At 46.6% G+C, this 19,521-nt stretch overlaps 1 protein-coding gene across 1 annotated transcript in view; it reads left to right on the top strand.

Annotated features, from left to right (window-relative positions):
* The window catches only part of LOC106563969 (serine/threonine-protein kinase sgk-1), a 51,652-nt gene that overhangs the window by 11,947 nt on the left and 20,184 nt on the right, over positions 1–19,521 (top strand). Inside the window, exons 2-4 of the mRNA XM_045688919.1 lie at positions 4,614–4,697; positions 6,045–6,113; positions 19,104–19,173. Coding sequence (XP_045544875.1) covers positions 4,614–4,697; positions 6,045–6,113; positions 19,104–19,173 — 223 coding nt within the window. The remainder of the gene's footprint in view (positions 1–4,613; positions 4,698–6,044; positions 6,114–19,103; positions 19,174–19,521) is intronic.

Raw genomic sequence — 19,521 nt, 5'->3', positions numbered from 1 at the left:
GTCCCATTAGTTTCCATTACAGCCTGGATATTAATGCTAACAGTCACTACAGTCCCATTAGTTTACATTACAGCCTGGATATTAATGCTAACAGTCTCTACAGTCCCATTAGTTTCCATTACAGCCTGGATATTAATGCTAACAGTCACTACAGTCCCATTAGTTTACATTACAGCCTGGATATTAATACCAACACAGTCTCTACAGTCCCATTAGTTTCCATTACAGCCTGGATATTCATGCTAACAGTCACTACAGTCCCATTAGTTTCCATTACAGCCTGGATATTAATGCTAACAGTCTCTACAGTCCCATTAGTTTCCATTACAGCCTGGATATTAATGCTAACAGTCACTACAGTCCCATTAGTTTCCATTTCAGCCTGGATATTAATGCTAACAGTCTCTACAGTCCCATTAGTTTCCATTACAGCCTGGATATTAATGCCAACACAGTCACTACAGTCCCATTAGTTTCCATTACAGCCTGGATATTAATGCTAACAGTCACTACAGTCCCATTAGTTTCCATTACAGCCTGGATATTAATGCTAACAGTCTCTACAGTCCCATTAGTTTCCATTACAGCCTGGATATTAATGCTAACACAGTCTCTACAGTCCCATTAGTTTCCATTACAGCCTGGATATTAATGCTAACAGTCACTACAGTCCCATTAGTTTCCATTACAGCCTGGATATTAATGCTAACAGTCACTACAGTCCCATTAGTTTTCATTGCAGTCTCGTTTGAATGCCGTTGTTACGCAAATGTGTACGGAACGGTGTTAGTCTACGCTATATTGTTTTGCTCCAGGCTGCAACCATTTCCCTTCAGCGGGAAGGTGCTTGTTTGGATTGTTAACTAAGGCCAAGCGTTGCGAGACTGCTTCACTCGCTAGCTTGAAGCTGGATAAGCTGTGCGTTGTGTTGGTGACATCAAAGGCATGCGGACTGAGGAGTAGTTTTATTGTTGTTAGCACATCGGTAGGTTTTGACTAGTTTTGAGTACATAAATACTTAATAATTCACAAACTGTGATGTTAGCTGACAAAGATTATCTCATTTGAACAAAACGTGTAAGATCTCCTAAGACTGTGTTTACCAAAGACCAGTGCCGACAGAGATGGCCGCCTCGCTTCCGGCGTTCCTAGGAAACTATGCAGTATTTTGTTTTTTAATGTGTTATTTCTTACATTGTTACCCCAGGAAATCTTAAGTTTTATCACATACAGTCGGGAGGAACTATTGGATATAAGAGCAACGTCAACTCACCAACATTACGACCAGGAATACGACTTTCCCAAAGCGGATCCCCTGTTTGGTCCACCACCCAGGACAATGGATCGGATCCCAGCCGGCGACCCAAAACAACGGCGCCGCAGAAGGGGCAGATGGAGCGGTCTTCTGGTCAGGCTCCGTAGACGGGCACATCGCTCACCGCTCCCGAGTTTACTACTCGCCAACGTCCAGTCTCTTGACAACAAGGTAGACGAAATCCGAGCAAGGGTTGCCTTCCAGAGAGACATCAGAGATTGTAACGTTCTTTGTTTCACGGAAACATGGCTCACTCGGGATATGTTGTCAGAGTTGGTACAGTCACCTGGTTTCTTCACGCATCGCTCCGACAGAAACAAACATCTCTCTGGTAAGAAGAAGGGCGGGGGTGTATGCCTTATGATTAACGACTCATGGTGTGATCATAACAACATACAGGAACTTAAGTCCTTTTGTCCACCTGACCTAGAATTCCTTACAATCAAATGCCGACCGCATTATCTACCAAGAGAATTCTCTTTGATTATAATCACAGTCGTGTATATTCCCCCCAAGCAGACACACCGACGGCCCTGAACGAACTTCATTTGACTCTATGTAAACTGGAAACCACATATCCTGAGTCTGCATTTATTTTAGCTGGGGATTTTAACAAGGCTAATCTGAAAACAAGGCTCCCTAAATTTTAGCAGCATATCGATTGCGCGACCCGGGCTGGCAAAACCCTGGATCACTGTTATTCTAACTTCCGCGACGCATTAAGGCCCTCCCCCGCCCTCCTTTCGGAAAATCTGACCACGACTCCATTTTGTTGCTCCCAGCCTATAGACAGAAACTAAAACAGGAAGTGCCCGTGCTCAGGTCTGTTCAACGCTGGTCCGACCAATCGGATTCCACGCTTCAAGATTGCTTCGATCACGTGAACTGGGATATGTTCCGCACAGTGTCGGACAATAACATTGATGAATACGCTGATTCGGTGAGTGAGTTTATTAGCAAGTGCATCAGTGATGTTGTACCCACAGCATCTATTAAAACATTCCCCAACCAGAAACCGTGGATTGATGGCAGCATTCGCGCAAAACTGAAAGAGCGAACCACTGCTTTTAATCAGGTCAAGGTGACCGGAAACATGACCGAATATAAACAGTGTAGCTATTCCCTTCGCAAGGCAATCAAACAAGCTAAGCGTCAGTATAGAGACAAAGTAGAGTCACAATTCAACTGCTAAGACATGAGAGGTATGTGGCAGGGTCTACAGTCAATCACAGACTACAAAAAGAAAACCAGCCCCGTCGCGGACCACAATGTCCTGCTCCCAGACAAACTAAACAACTTCTTTGCTCGCTTTGAGGCCAATACAGTGCCAACGACACGACCCACTACCAAAACCTGCAAGCTCTCCTTCACCAACGTGAGTAAAGCATTTAAACGTGTTAACCCTCGCAAGGCTGCCGGCCCAGACGGCATCCCCAGCCACGTCCTCAGAGCATGCGCAGACCAGCTGGTTGGTGTGTTTACGGACATATTCAATCAATCCTTATCCCAGTCTGCTGTTCCCACATGCTTCAAGAGGGCCACCATTGTTCCTGTTCCCAAGAAAGCGAAGGTAACTGAGCTAAATGACTATCGCCCCGTAGCACTCACTTCCGTCATTATGAAGTGCTTTGAGAGACTAGTCAAGGACCATATCACCTCCACCTTACCTGACACCCTAGACCCACTCCAATTTGCTTACCGCCCCAATAGGTCCACAGACGATGCAATCGCAATCACACTGCACACTGCCCTAACCCATCTGGACAAGAGGAATACCTATGTAAGAATGCTGTTCATCGACTACAGCTCAGCATTTAACACCATAGTACCCTCCAAACCCGTCATTAAGCTCGAGACCCTGGGTCTTGACCCCTCCCTGTGCAACTGGGTCCTGGACTTCCTGACGGGCCGCCCCCAGGTGGTGAGGGTAGGCAACATCTCCACCCCGCTGATCCTCAACACTGGGGCCCCACAAGGGTGCGTTCTCAGCCCTCTCCTGTACTCCCTGTTCACCCACGACTGCGTGGCCATACACGCCTCCAACTCAATCATCAAGTTTGCAGACGACACTACAGTGGTAGGCTTGATTACCAACAACGACGAGATGGCCTACAGGGAGGCGAGGGCCCTCGGAGTGTGGTGTCAGGAAAATAACCTCACACTCAATGTCAACAAAACAAAGGAGATGATCGTGGACTTCAGGAAACAGCAGAGGGAGCAGCCCCCTATCCACATCGACGGGACAGTAGTGGAGAAGGTGGAAAGTTTTAAGTTCCTCGGCGTACACAACACGGACAAACTGAAATGGTCCACCCACACAGACAGCGTAGTGAAGAAGGTACAGCAGCACCTCTACAACCTCAGGAGGCTGAAGAAATTAGTCTCGTCACCAAAAACACTCACAAACTTTTACAGATCCACAATCGAGAGCATCCTCTCGGGCTGTATCACCGCCTGGTACGGCAGCTGCTCCGCCCACAACCGGAAGGCTCTCCAGAGGGTAGTGAGGTCTGCACAACGCATCACCGGGGCAAACTACCTGCCCTCCAGGACACCTACACCACCCGATGTCACAGGAAGGACAAAAAGATCATCAAGGACAACAACCATCCGAGCCACTGCCTGTTCACCCGCTATCATCCAGAAGGCGAGGTCAGTACAGGTGCATCAAAGCTGGGGACCGAGAGACTGAAAAACACCTTCTATCTCAAGGCCATCAGACTGTTAAACAGCCATCACTAACTCAGAGAGGCTGCTGCCTACACTGAGACCCAATCACTGGCCACTTTAATAAATAATAATTGGATGTAATAAATGTATCACTACCCACTTTAAACAATGCCACTTTATATAATGTTTACATACCCTACATTACTCATCTCATATGTATATACTGTACTCTATACCATCTACTGCATCTTGCATTGCCGTTCGCCATCGCTCATTCATACATTTTTATGTACATATTCTTATTCATTCCTTTACACATGTGTGTATAAGGTAGTCGTTGAGAAATTGTTCGATTACTTGTTAGATATTACTGCACTGTCGGAACTAGAAGCACAAGCATTTCACTACACTCGCATTAACATCTGCTAACCACGTGTATGTGACAAATAAAATTTGATTTGACCTTATTTTCGGCCTTTACCCAGAAACCTCCCAAAATCCCCATGAATTCCTCATAGCGTTGCCCAACGAGCCATGGCAGAGCCATTACTATTTCTCTCTGTTGAAACCAGACCCGAGACAGGGTTATGGAGGCTATACTCTTTCCACCTCCTCTCTCCTGTTCCAGGTGTTGGGATATATCGCCAAAGGATCCTTTGGTCCCATTCTGAAGGTGAAGGACAAGGCCAAGCAGAAAACCTACGCTGTCAAGGTAACCCTCCAATAGCACTTTACACTCGCATGCATATCATATACACTACATGACCAAAAGTATGTGGACACCTGCTCATCTAACATCTCATTCCAAAATCATGGGTTTAATATGGAGTTGGTCCCCCCTTTGCTGCTATAACAGCCTCCTCTCTTCTGGGAAGGCTTTCCACTAGATGTTGGAACATTGCTGCTATAACAGCCTCCTCTCTTCTGGGAAGGCTTTCCACTAGATGTTGGAACATTGCTGCTATAACAGCCTCCTCTCTTCTGGGAAGGCTTTCCACTAGATGTTGGATCATTGCTGCGGGGACTTGCTTCCATTCAGCCACAAGAGCATTAGTGAGGTCGGGCACTGATGTTGGGCGATTAGGCCTGGCTCGCAGTCGGCGTTCCAATTCATCCCAAAGGTGTTCGACGGGGTTGAGGTCAGGGCTAAGTGCAGGCCAATCAAGTTCTTCCACACTGATCTCAACAAACCATTTCTGTGTGGACCTCTCTTTGTGCATGGGGGCATTGTCATGCTGAAACAGGAAATTACCTTCCCCAAAGTGTTGCCACAAAGTTGGAAGAACAGAATCGTCTAGAATGTCATTGTATGCTGTAGTGTTAAGATTTCCCTTCACTGGAACTAAGGGGCCTGAACCATGAAAAACAGCCCCAGACCATTATTCCTCATCCACCAAACTTTACAGTTGGAGCTATGCATCCGGGCAGGTAGCGTTCTCTTGGCATCCACCAAACCCAGATTTGTCCGTTGGACTGCCAGATGGTGAAGCGTGATTCATTACTCCAGAGATCCGAGTTTCCATAATGAGTGTTACAACCGAGGACAGACGATTTTTACGCGCTACGCTCTTCAGCACTTCGCGGTTCCGTTCTGTGAGCTTGTGTGGCCAATAACAGTTGACTGAGGGGCAGCTTTAGCAGGGCAGAAATGTAACGAATTGACTTGTTGGAAAGGTGGCCTCTGGTGCCTCTTTGAAAGTCACTGAGTTCTTCAGTAAGGCCCATTCTACTGCCAATGTTTGTCTATGGAGATTGCATGGCTGTGTGGTCGATTTTATACACTGGACAGCAAAGGGTGTGGCTGAAATAGCCGAATCCACTAATTTGAAGGGGTGTCCACATACTTTTGTATATACAGTGTATATCTGCGGACTAGCTGAATGGCAGATAACTGCACTGTTTATGAGAAGCTCTGTGCTACATGTCACATCATCAGCCGGTGTGTGTGTGTGTGTGTGTGTGTGTGTGTGTGTGTGTGTGTGTGTGTGTGTGTGTGTGTGTGTGTGTGTGTGTGTGTGTGTGTGTGTGTGTGTGTGTGTGTGTGTGTGTTCGTTCTCAGGTAATCCCTAAGTCAGAGATCCTGAGGCTGGGCGTTCTGGAACAGTCTAAAGAAGAAGTTATAGTACAGGTGAGAGAGAGAGAGAGAGAGAGAGAGAACGAGAACAATGTACTGAGCAAATGTCAAATTGGCTTTCAACCAAATTACCGTACAACAGACCATGTATTCACCCTAATTAACAAACAAACCAAAACAAAGGCGAAGTCTTCTCATGTTTTGTTGATTTCAAAAAAGCCTTCGACTCAGTTTGGCCTGAGAGTCTGAGGGTCTGAGGGTCTGAGGGACTGAGGGACTGAGGGTCTGAGGGACTGAGGTCTGAGGGACTGAGGGACTGAGGGTCTGAGGGTCTGAGGTCTGAGGACTGAGGGTCTGAGGGTCTGAGGGTCTGAGGGTCTGAGGGTCTGAGGGTCTGAGGGACTGAGGGTCTGAGGGTCTGAGGGTCTGAGGGCCTGAGGGTCTGAGGGTCTGAGGGCCTGAGGGTCTGAGGGTCTGAGGGTCTGAGGGTCTGAGGGTCTGAGAGTCTGAGAGTCTGAGGGTCTGAGGGTCTGAGGGTCTGAGGGTCTGAGGGACTGAGGGACTGAGGGTCTGAGGGCCTGAGGGTCTGAGGTCTGAGGGACTGAGGGTCTGAGGGCCTGAGGGTCTGAGGGTCTGAGGGTCTGAGGGTCTGCTATACAAATGGATGGAAAGTGGTGTTGGGGGAAAACATACGACATTATAAAATCCATGTACACAAACAATAAGTGTGTGGTTAAAATTGGGAAAAAAATACAAATTTCTTCCCACAGGGCCGTGGGGTGAAACAGGGATGCAGCTTAAGCCCCACCCTCTTCAACATATATATTAATGAATTGGCGAGGGCACTAGAACAGTCTGCAGCACCCGGCCCTCACCCTACTAGAATCTGAAGTCAAATGTCTACTGTTTGCTGATGATCTGGTGCTTCTGTCCCCAACCAAGGAGGGCCTACAGCAGCACCTAGATCTTCTGCACAGATTCTGCCAGACCTGGGCCCTGACAGACCTGGGCCCTGTCAGACCTGGGCCCTGACAGACCTGGACCCTGCCAGACCTGGACCCTGACAGACCTGAACCCTGCCAGACCTGGGCCCTGACAGACCTGGACCCTGACAGACCTGGACCCTGCCAGACCTGGACCCTGACAGACCTGGACCCTGCCAGACCTGGGCCCTGACAGACCTGGGCTCTGCCAGACCTGGGCTCTGCCAGACCTGGGCCCCTGACAGACCTGGGCCCTGCCAGACCTGGGCCCTGACAGACCTGGACCCTGACAGACCTGGGCCCTGCCAGACCTGGACCCTGACAGACCTGGGCCCCTGCCAGACCTGGGCCCTGCCAGACCTGGACCCTGACAGACCTGGACCCTGCCAGACCTGGGCCCTGACAGACCTGGGCCCTGTCAGACCTGGACCCTGCCAGACCTGGGCCCTGACAGACCTGGACCCTGACAGACCTGGACCCTGACAGACCTGGACCCTGACAGACCTGGACCCTGACAGACCTGGGCCCTGACAGACCTGGGCCCTGCCAGACCTGGACCCTGACAGACCTGAACCCTGCCAGACCTGGACCCTGACAGACCTGGGCCCTGACAGACCTGGAATTAACCAAAAAACTGCAAGCAAATTAGAATGCTATTTGTCCCTAAACAGAGAGGACACAGTGACAGAATACCTGACCACTGTGACTGACCCAAACTTAAGGAAAGCTTTGACTATGTACAGACTCAGTGAGCATAGCCTTGCTATTGAGAAAGGCCGCCGTAGACAGACCTGGCTTTGTAGAGAAGACAGGCTATGTGCAACACTGCCCACAAAATGAGGTGGAAACCGAGCTGCACTTCCTAACCTCCTGCCCAATGTATGACCATATTAGAGACACATATTTCCCTCAGATTACACAGATACACAAAGAATTAGAAAACAAACTCGATTTTGATAAACTCCCATATCTACTGGGTGAAATACCACAGTGTTCCATCACAGCAGCAAGATGTGTGACCTGTTGCCACAAGAAAAGGTCAACCAGTGAAGAACAAACACCATTGTAAATACAACCCATATTTATGCTTGTTTATTTTCCCTTTTGTACATTCACTATTTGTACAGCGTTACAACACTACATAAACATAATATGACATTTGAAATGCCTTTATTCTTTTGAAACTGTGTGTAATGTTTACTGCTAATGTTTATTGTTTATTTCACTTTTGTTTATTATCTACCTCACTTGCTTTGGCAATGTAAACATATGTTTCCCATGCCAATAAAGCCCCTCGAATTGAATTAAATGGAGAGAGAGAGAGGACGTGCTCTATAGGTGGGTCAGACGGAGGGAGGGATGCTGTATATGTGTTGTAGAATGCTGTCTGTACTTGTTGCACTAGCCGTAACTAGCTATACACACTGTTATAGTGGTTTAGACAGGGTCGTGGGTCGTAACTAGCTATACACACTGTTATAGTGGTTTAGACAGGGTCGTGACTAGCTATACACACTGTTATAGTGGTTTAGACAGGGTCGTGGGTCGTAACTAGTTATACACACTGTTATAGTGGTTTAGACAGGGTCGTGGGTCGTGACTAGCTATACACACTGTTATAGTGGTTTAGACAGGGCCGTGGGTCGTGACTAGCTATACACACTGTTATAGTGGTTTAGACAGGGTCGTGGGTCGTGACTAGCTATACACACTGTTATAGTGGTTTAGACAGGGTCGTGGGTCGTGACTAGCTATACACACTGTTATAGTGGTTTAGACAGGGTCGTGGGTCGTAACTAGCTATACACACTGTTAACGTTGGTTTAGACAGGGCCGTGGGTCGTGACTAGCTATACACACTGTTATAGTGGTTTAGACAGGGCCGTGGGTCGTGACTAGCTATACACACTGTTATAGTGGTTTAGACAGGGCCGTGGGTCTTGACTAGCTATACACACTGTTATAGTGGTTTAGACAGGGTCGTGACTAGCTATACACACTGTTATAGTGGTTTAGACAGGGCCGTGGGTCGTGACTAGCTATACACACTGTTATAGTGGTTTAGACAGGGCCGTGGGTCTTGACTAGCTATACACACTGTTATAGTGGTTTAGACAGGGTCGTGACTAGCTATACACACTGTTATAGTGGTTTAGACAGGGTCGTGGGTCGTGACTAGCTATACACACTGTTATAGTGGTTTAGACAGGGTCGTGGGTCGTAACTAGCTATACACACTGTTATAGTGGTTTAGACAGGGTCGTGGGTCGTGACTAGCTATACACACTGTTATAGTGGTTTAGACAGGGCCGTGGGTCGTGACTAGCTATACACACTGTTATAGTGGTTTAGACAGGGTCGTAACTAGCTATACACACTGTTATAGTGGTTTAGACAGGGTCGTGGGTCGTAACTAGCTATAATCACTGTTATAGTGGTTTAGACAGGGTCGTGGGTCGTGACTAGCTATACACACTGTTATAGTGGTTTAGACAGGGTCGTGGGCCGTAACTAGCTATACACACTGTTATAGTGCTTTAGACAGGGTCGTGACTAGCTATACACACTGTTATAGTGGTTTAGACAGGGTCGTACCTAGCTATACACACTGTTATAGTGGTTTAGACAGGGTCGTGGGTCGTAACTAGCTATACACACTGTTATAGTGGTTTAGACAGGGTCGTGGGTCGTGACTAGCTATACACACTGTTATAGTGGTTTAGACAGGGCCGTGGGCCGTGACTAGCTATACACACTGTTATAGTGGTTTAGACAGGGCCGTGGGTCGTGACTAGCTATACACACTGTTATAGTGGTTTAGACAGGGTCGTAACTAGCTATACACACTGTTATAGTGGTTTAGACAGGGTCATGGGTCGTAACTAGCTATAATCACTGTTATAGTGGTTTAGACAGGGTTGTGGGTCGTGACTAGCTATACACACTGTTATAGTGGTTTAGACAGGGTCGTGGGTCGTGACTAGCTATACACACTGTTATAGTGGTTTAGACAGGGTCGTAACTAGCTATACACACTGTTATAGTGGTTTAGACAGGGTCGTGGGTCGTGACTAGCTATACACACTGTTATAGTGGTTTAGACAGGGTCATGACTAGCTATACACACTGTTATAGTGGTTAAGACAGGGTCGTGGGTCGTGACTAGCTATACACACTGTTATAGTGGTTTAGACAGGGTTGTGGGTCGTGACTAGCTATACACACTGTTATAGTGGTTTAGACAGGGTCGTAACTAGCTATACACACTGTTATAGTGGTTTAGACAGGGTCGTGGGTCGTGACTAGCTATACACACTGTTATAGTGGTTTAGACAGGGCCGTGGGTCGTGACTAGCTATAGACACTGTTATAGTGGTTTAGACAGGGCCGTAGGTCGTAACTAGCTATACACTCTGTTATAGTGGTTTAGACAGGGTCGTGACTAGCTATACACACTGTTATAGTGGTTTAGACAGGGCCGTGGGTCGTGACTAGCTATACACACTGTTATAGTGGTTTAGACAGGGTCGTGGGTCGTGACTAGCTATACAAACTGTGATAGTGGTTTAGACAGGGTCGTGACTAGCTATACACACTGTTATAGTGGTTTAGACAGGGCCGTGGGTCGTGACTAGCTATACACACTGTTATAGTGGTTTAGACAGGGCCGTGGGTCGTGACTAGCTATACACACTGTTATAGTGGTTTAGACAGGGTCGTGGGTCGTGACTAGCTATACACACTGTTATAGTGGTTTAGACAGGGTCGTGACTAGCTATACACACTGTTATAGTGGTTTAGACAGGGTCGTGGGCCGTGACTAGCTATACACACTGTTATAGTTGTTTAGACAGGGTCGTGACTAGCTATACACACTGTTATTGTGGTTTAGACAGGGTCGTGGGTCGTGACTAGCTATACACACTGTTATAGTTGTTTAGACAGGGTCGTGACTAGCTATACACACTGTTATAGTGGTTTAGACAGGGTCGTGACTAGCTATACATACTGTTATAGTGGTTTAGACAGGGTCGTAACTAGCTATACACACTGTTATTGTGGTTTAGACAGGGTCGTGACTAGCTATACACACTGTTATAGTGGTTTAGACAGGGTCGTGACTAGCTATACACACTGTTATAGTGGTTTAGACAGGGCCGTGGGTTCTGACTAGCTATACACACTGTTATAGTGGTTTAGACAGGGCCGTGGGTCGTAACTAGCTATACACACTGTTATAGTGGTTTAGACAGGGTCGTGGGTCGTGACAAGCTATACACACTGTTATAGTGGTTTAGACAGGGTCGTGGGTCGTGACTATCTATACACACTGTTATAGTGGTTTAGACAGGGTCGTGGGCCGTGACTAGCTATACACACTGTTATAGTGGTTTAGACAGGGTCGTGGGCCGTGACTAGCTATACACACTGTTATAGTGGTTTAGACAGGGTCGTGGGCCGTAACTAGCTATACACACTGTTATAGTGGTTTAGACAGGGTCGTGACTAGCTATACACACTGTTATAGTGGTTTAGACAGGGTCGTGGGTCGTGACTAGCTATACACACTGTTATAGTGGTTTAGACAGGGTCGTAACTAGCTATACACACTGTTATAGTGGTTTAGACAGGGTCGTGGGTCGTGACTAGCTATACACACTGTTATAGTGGTTTAGACAGGGTCATGACTAGCTATACACACTGTTATAGTGGTTAACACAGGGTCGTGGGTCGTGACTAGCTATACACACTGTTATAGTGGTTTAGACAGGGTCGTGGGTCGTGACTAGCTATACACACTGTTATAGTGGTTTAGACAGGGTCGTAACTAGCTATACACACTGTTATAGTGGTTTAGACAGGGTCGTGGGTCGTGACTGCCTATACACACTGTTATAGTGGTTTAGACAGGGCCGTGGGTCGTAACTATCTATACACATTGTTATAGTGGTTTAGACAGGGTCGTGGGTCGTGACTAGCTATACACACTGTTATAGTGGTTTAGACAGGGCCGTGGGTCGTAACTATCTATACACATTGTTATAGTGGTTTAGACAGGGTCGTGGGTCGTGACTCGCTATACACACTGTTATAGTGGTTTAGACAGGGCCGTGGGTCGTGACTATCTATACACATTGTTATAGTGGTTTAGACAGGGTCGTAACTATCTATACACACTGTTATAGGCGTTTAGACAGGGTCGTGGGTCGTGACTAGCTATACACACTGATATAGTGGTTTAGACAGGGTCGTGGGTCGTGACTAGCTATACACACTGTTATAGTGGTTTAGACAGGGTCGTGGGTCGTGACTAGCTATACACACTGTTATAGTGGTTTAGACAGGGTCGTGGGTCGTGACTAGCTATACACACTCTTATAGTGGTTTAGACAGGGTCGTGGGTCGTAACTAGCTATACACACTGTTAACGTTGGTTTAGACAGGGCCGTGGGTCGTGACTAGCTATACACACTGTTATAGTGGTTTAGACAGGGCCGTGGGTCGTGACTAGCTATACACACTGTTATAGTGGTTTAGACAGGGCCGTGGGTCGTGACTAGCTATACACACTGTTATAGTGGTTTAGACAGGGTCGTGACTAGCTATACACACTGTTATAGTGGTTTAGACAGGGCCGTGGGTCGTAACTAGCTATACACACTGTTATAGTGGTTTAGACAGGGTCGTGACTAGCTATACACACTGTTATAGTGGTTTAGACAGGGTCGTGGGTCGTGACTAGCTATACACACTGTTATAGTGGTTTAGACAGGGTCGTGGGTCGTAACTAGCTATACACACTGTTATAGTGGTTTAGACAGGGTCGTGGGTCGTGACTAGCTATACACACTGTTATAGTGGTTTAGACAGGGCCGTGGGTCGTGACTAGCTATACACACTGTTATAGTGGTTTAGACAGGGTCGTAACTAGCTATACACACTGTTATAGTGGTTTAGACAGGGTCGTGGGTCGTAACTAGCTATAATCACTGTTATAGTGGTTTAGACAGGGTCGTGGGTCGTGACTAGCTATACACACTGTTATAGTGGTTTAGACAGACAGGGTCGTGGGTCGTGACTAGCTATACACACTGTTATAGTGGTTTAGACAGGGTCGTAACTAGCTATACACACTGTTATAGTGGTTTAGACAGGGTCGTGGGCCGTAACTAGCTATACACACTGTTATAGTGGTTTAGACAGGGTCGTGACTAGCTATACACACTGTTATAGTGGTTTAGACAGGGTCGTGACTAGCTATACACACTGTTATAGTGGTTTAGACAGGGTCGTAACTAGCTATACACACTGTTATAGTGGTTTAGACAGGGTCGTGGGTCGTAACTAGCTATACACACTGTTATAGTGGTTTAGACAGGGTCGTGGGTCGTGACTAGCTATACACACTGTTATAGTGGTTTAGACAGGGCCGTGGGCCGTGACTAGCTATACACACTGTTATAGTGGTTTAGACAGGGCCGTGGGTCGTGACTAGCTATACACACTGTTATAGTGGTTTAGACAGGGTCGTAACTAGCTATACACACTGTTATAGTGGTTTAGACAGGGTCATGGGTCGTAACTAGCTATAATCACTGTTATAGTGGTTTAGACAGGGTTGTGGGTCGTGACTAGCTATACACACTGTTATAGTGGTTTAGACAGGGTCGTGGGTCGTGACTAGCTATACACACTGTTATAGTGGTTTAGACAGGGTCGTAACTAGCTATACACACTGTTATAGTGGTTTAGACAGGGTCGTGGGTCGTGACTAGCTATACACACTGTTATAGTGGTTTAGACAGGGTCATGACTAGCTATACACACTGTTATAGTGGTTAAGACAGGGTCGTGGGTCGTGACTAGCTATACACACTGTTATAGTGGTTTAGACAGGGTTGTGGGTCGTGACTAGCTATACACACTGTTATAGTGGTTTAGACAGGGTCGTAACTAGCTATACACACTGTTATAGTGGTTTAGACAGGGTCGTGGGTCGTGACTAGCTATACACACTGTTATAGTGGTTTAGACAGGGTCGTGGGTCGTGACTAGCTATACACACTGTTATAGTGGTTTAGACAGGGTCGTGGGCCGTAACTAGCTATACACACTGTTATAGTGGTTTAGACAGGGTCGTAACTAGCTATACACACTGTTATAGTGGTTTAGACAGGGCCGTGGGTCGTGACTAGCTATAGACACTGTTATAGTGGTTTAGACAGGGCCGTAGGTCGTAACTAGCTATACACTCTGTTATAGTGGTTTAGACAGGGTCGTGACTAGCTATACACACTGTTATAGTGGTTTAGACAGGGCCGTGGGTCGTGACTAGCTATACACACTGTTATAGTGGTTTAGACAGGGTCGTGGGTCGTGACTAGCTATACACACTGTTATAGTGGTTTAGACAGGGTCGTGACTAGCTATACACACTGTTATAGTGGTTTAGACAGGGCCGTGGGTCGTGACTAGCTATACACACTGTTATAGTGGTTTAGACAGGGCCGTGGGTCGTGACTAGCTATACACACTGTTATAGTGGTTTAGACAGGGTCGTGGGTCGTGACTAGCTATACACACTGTTATAGTGGTTTAGACAGGGTCGTGGGCCGTGACTAGCTATACACACTGTTATAGTGGTTTAGACAGGGCCGTGGGTCGTGACTAGCTATACACACTGTTATAGTTGTTTAGACAGGGTCGTGACTAGCTATACACACTGTTATAGTGGTTTAGACAGGGTCGTGGGTCGTGACTAGCTATACATACTGTTATAGTGGTTTAGACAGGGTCGTAACTAGCTATACACACTGTTATTGTGGTTTTGACAGGGTCGTGACTAGCTATACACACTGTTATAGTGGTTTAGACAGGGTCGTGACTAGCTATACACACTGTTATAGTGGTTTAGACAGGGCCGTGGGTCGTGACTAGCTATACACACTGTTATAGTGGTTTAGACAGGGCCGTGGGTCGTAACTAGCTATACACACTGTTATAGTGGTTTAGACAGGGTCGTGACTAGCTATACACACTGTTATAGTGGTTTAGACAGGGTCGTGGGTCGTGACTAGCTATACACACTGTTATAGTGGTTTAGACAGGGTCGTGGGTCGTGACTATCTATACACACTGTTATAGTGGTTTAGACAGGGTCGTGGGCCGTGACTAGCTATACACACTGTTATAGTGGTTTAGACAGGGTCGTGGGCCGTGACTAGCTATACACACTGTTATAGTGGTTTAGACAGGGTCGTGGGCCGTGACTAGCTATACACACTGTTATAGTGGTTTAGACAGGGCCGTGGGTCGTGACTAGCTATACACACTGTTATAGTGGTTTAGACAGGGTCGTGACTAGCTATACACACTGTTATAGTGGTTTAGACAGGGTCGTGGGTCGTGACTAGCTATACACACTGTTATAGTGGTTTAGACAGGGTCGTAACTAGCTATACACACTGTTATAGTGGTTTAGACAGGGTCGTGGGTCGTGACTAGCTATACACACTGTTATAGTGGTTTAGACAGGGTCATGACTAGCTATACACACTGTTATAGTGGTTAACACAGGGTCGTGGGTCGTGACTAGCTATACACACTGTTATAGTGGTTTAGACAGGGTCGTGGGTCGTGACTAGCTATACACACTGTTATAGTGGTTTAGACAGGGTCGTAACTAGCTATACACACTGTTATAGTGGTTTAGACAGGGTCGTGGGTCGTGACTAGCTATACACACTGTTATAGTGGTTTAGACAGGGCCGTGGGTCGTAACTATCTATACACATTGTTATAGTGGTTTAGACAGGGTCGTGGGTCGTGACTAGCTATACACACTGTTATAGTGGTTTAAACAGGGCCGTGGGTCGTAACTATCTATACACATTGTTATAGTGGTTTAGACAGGGTCGTGGGTCGTGACTAGCTATACACACTGTTATAGTGGTTTAGACAGGGCCGTGGGTCGTGACTATCTATACACATTGTTATAGTGGTTTAGACAGGGTCGTAACTATCTATACACACTGTTATAGGCGTTTAGACAGGGTCGTGGGTCGTGACTAGCTATACACACTGATATAGTGGTTTAGACAGGGTCGTGGGTCGTGACTAGCTATACACACTGTTATAGTGGTTTAGGCAGGGTCGTGGGTCGTGACTAGCTATACACACTGTTATAGTGGTTTAGACAGGGTCGTGGGTCGTGACTAGCTATACACACTGTTATAGTGGTTTAGACAGGGTCGTGGGTCGTAACTAGCTATACACACTGTTATAGTGGTTTAGACAGGGTCGTGGGTCGTGACTAGCTATACACACTGTTATAGTGGTTTAGACAGGGCTGTGGGTCCTGACTAGCTATACACACTGTTATAGTGGTTTAGACAGGGTCGTAACTAGCTATACACACTGTTATAGTGGTTTAGACAGGGTCGTGGGTCGTAACTAGCTATAATCACTGTTATAGTGGTTTAGACAGGGTCGTGGGTCGTGACTAGCTATACACACTGTTATAGTGGTTTAGACAGGGTCGTAACTAGCTATACACACTGTTATAGTGGTTTAGACAGGGTCGTGGGTCGTAACTAGCTATACACACTGTTATAGTGGTTTAGACAGGGTCGTGGGTCGTGACTAGCTATACACACTGTTATAGTGGTTTAGACAGGGTCGTGGGTCGTGACTAGCTATACACACTGTTATAGTGGTTTAGACAGGGTCGTAACTAGCTATACACACTGTTATAGTGGTTTAGACAGGGTCATGGGTCGTAACTAGCTATAATCACTGTTATAGTGGTTTAGACAGGGTCATGACTAGCTATACACACTGTTATAGTGGTTTAGACAGGGTCGTGGGTCGTGACTAGCTATACACACTGTTATAGTGGTTTAGACAGGGTCATGACTAGCTATACACACTGTTATAGTGGTTAAGACAGGGTCGTGGGTCGTGACTAGCTATACACACTGTTATAGTGGTTTAGACAGGGTTGTGGGTCGTGACTAGCTATACACACTGTTATAGTGGTTTAGACAGGGTCGTAACTAGCTATACACACTGTTATAGTGGTTTAGACAGGGTCGTGGGTCGTGACTAGCTATACACACTGTTATAGTGGTTTAGACAGGGCCGTGGGTCGTGACTAGCTATAGACACTGTTATAGTGGTTTAGACAGGGCCGTAGGTCGTAACTAGCTATACACTCTGTTATAGTGGTTTAGACAGGGTCGTGACTAGCTATACACACTGTTATAGTGGTTTAGACAGGGCCGTGGGTCGTGACTAGCTATACACACTGTTATAGTGGTTTAGACAGGGTCGTGGGTCGTGACTAGCTATACACACTGTTATAGTGGTTTAGACAGGGTCGTGACTAGCTATACACACTGTTATAGTGGTTTAGACAGGGCCGTGGGTCGTAACTAGCTATACACACTGTTATAGTGGTTTAGACAGGGTCGTGGGCCGTGACTAGCTATACACACTGTTATAGTTGTTTAGACAGGGTCGTGACTAGCTATACACACTGTTATAGTGGTTTAGACAGGGTCGTGGGTCGTGACTAGCTATACATACTGTTATAGTGGTTTAGACAGGGTCGTAACTAGCTATACACACTGTTATTGTGGTTTAGACAGGGTCGTGACTAGCTATACACACTGTTATAGTGGTTTAGACAGGGTCGTGACTAGCTATACACACTGTTATAGTGGTTTAGACAGGGCCGTGGGTCGTGACTAGCTATACACACTGTTATAGTGGTTTAGACAGGGCCGTGGGTCGTAACTAGTTATACACACTGTTATAGTGGTTTAGACAGGGTCGTGGGTCGTGACTAGCTATACACACTGTTATAGTGGTTTAGACAGGGTCGTGGGTCGTGACTATCTATACACACTGTTATAGTGGTTTAGACAGGGTCGTGGGCCGTGACTAGCTATACACACTGTTATAGTGGTTTAGACAGGGTCGTAACTAGCTATACACACTGTTATAGTGGTTTAGACAGGGTCGTGGGTCGTGACTAGCTATACACACTGTTATAGTGGTTTAGACAGGGTCATGACTAGCTATACACACTGTTATAGTGGTTAACACAGGGTCGTGGGTCGTGACTAGCTATACACACTGTTATAGTGGTTTAGACAGGGTCGTGGGTCGTGACTAGCTATACACACTGTTATAGTGGTTTAGACAGGGTCGTAACTAGCTATACACACTGTTATAGTGGTTTAGACAGGGTCGTGGGTCGTGACTAGCTATACACACTGTTATAGTGGTTTAGACAGGGCCGTGGGTCGTAACTATCTATACACATTGTTATAGTGGTTTAGACAGGGTCGTGGGTCGTGACTAGCTATACACACTGTTATAGTGGTTTAGACAGGGCCGTGGGTCGTAACTATCTATACACATTGTTATAGTGGTTTAGACAGGGTCGTAACTAGCTATACACACTGTTATAGTGGTTTAGACAGGGTCGTGGGTCGTGACTAGCTATACACACTGTTATAGTGGTTTAGACAGGGTCGTAACTATCTATACACACTGTTATAGGCGTTTAGACAGTCCCCCCCCTTTTGTTTTTCCATTGCTGCCACTCGCTGTTTATTATCTGTACATAGTCACTTTACCCCCCACCTACATGTATGAAGTACCTCGACCTGTCAAGGCTCAAGTGGAAGTACGTGATTACGAGCGTTGGCAGCTGGTTTCGGGTTTTAGTCATTGATTATTTGGATGAGTCAGGATTGGTGAAAGGAGGGGCTTTAACTAGATTCCACAGCCACAAAGTCAAAATTGGCTACATCTTAAAAATTCATGATATATTTGTCTTGCTTTTTGGCCATGATAAACACGGGTGAAAGTAGAGGAAGGATCACGTTTGACCAAGACTTATCTTTTGCGAGGGAGACTTTCCTTCCTTCCTTCGCACAACGGTAATCACATTTGTTAGCAGCATCCCCCCCCCCCAGGAAATTACAAACTTTCGCGAGAATTTTACTTCACCGAGATTACTCTTTGGCTGACCTGTGACCTTTGTCCTCAGCGTCAGGTGCGTCACCCGTTCGTCCACGACCTTCAGGACTGCTGGCAGACACAGAGACACCTCTACATTAGTGAGTCAGACAGGAAGCATCCAGACCCTAATGACCCCGACCCTAAAACCAACCTCACTGTTTGCTGAACCCCGACCCTAAAACCAACCTCATTGTTTCCTGAACCCCAACCCTAAAACCAACCTCACTGTTTCCTGAACCCCAACCCTAAAACCAACCTCACTGTTTCCTGAACCCCAACCCTAAAACCAACCTCACTGTTTCCTGAACCCCAACCCTAAAACCAACCTCACTGTTTCCTGAACCCCAACCCTAAAACCAACCTCACTGTTTCCTGAACCCCAACCCTAAAACCAACCTCACTGTTTCCTGAACCCCGACCCTAAAACCAACCTCACTGTTTCCTGG

Source organism: Salmo salar, chromosome ssa11 (assembly GCF_905237065.1).
Source record: "Salmo salar chromosome ssa11, Ssal_v3.1, whole genome shotgun sequence".
NCBI classification, from domain to species: domain Eukaryota; kingdom Metazoa; phylum Chordata; class Actinopteri; order Salmoniformes; family Salmonidae; genus Salmo; species Salmo salar.
Note: the sequence above shows the minus strand (reverse complement) of the source record. Positions and strands in the feature narration are given on the sequence as shown.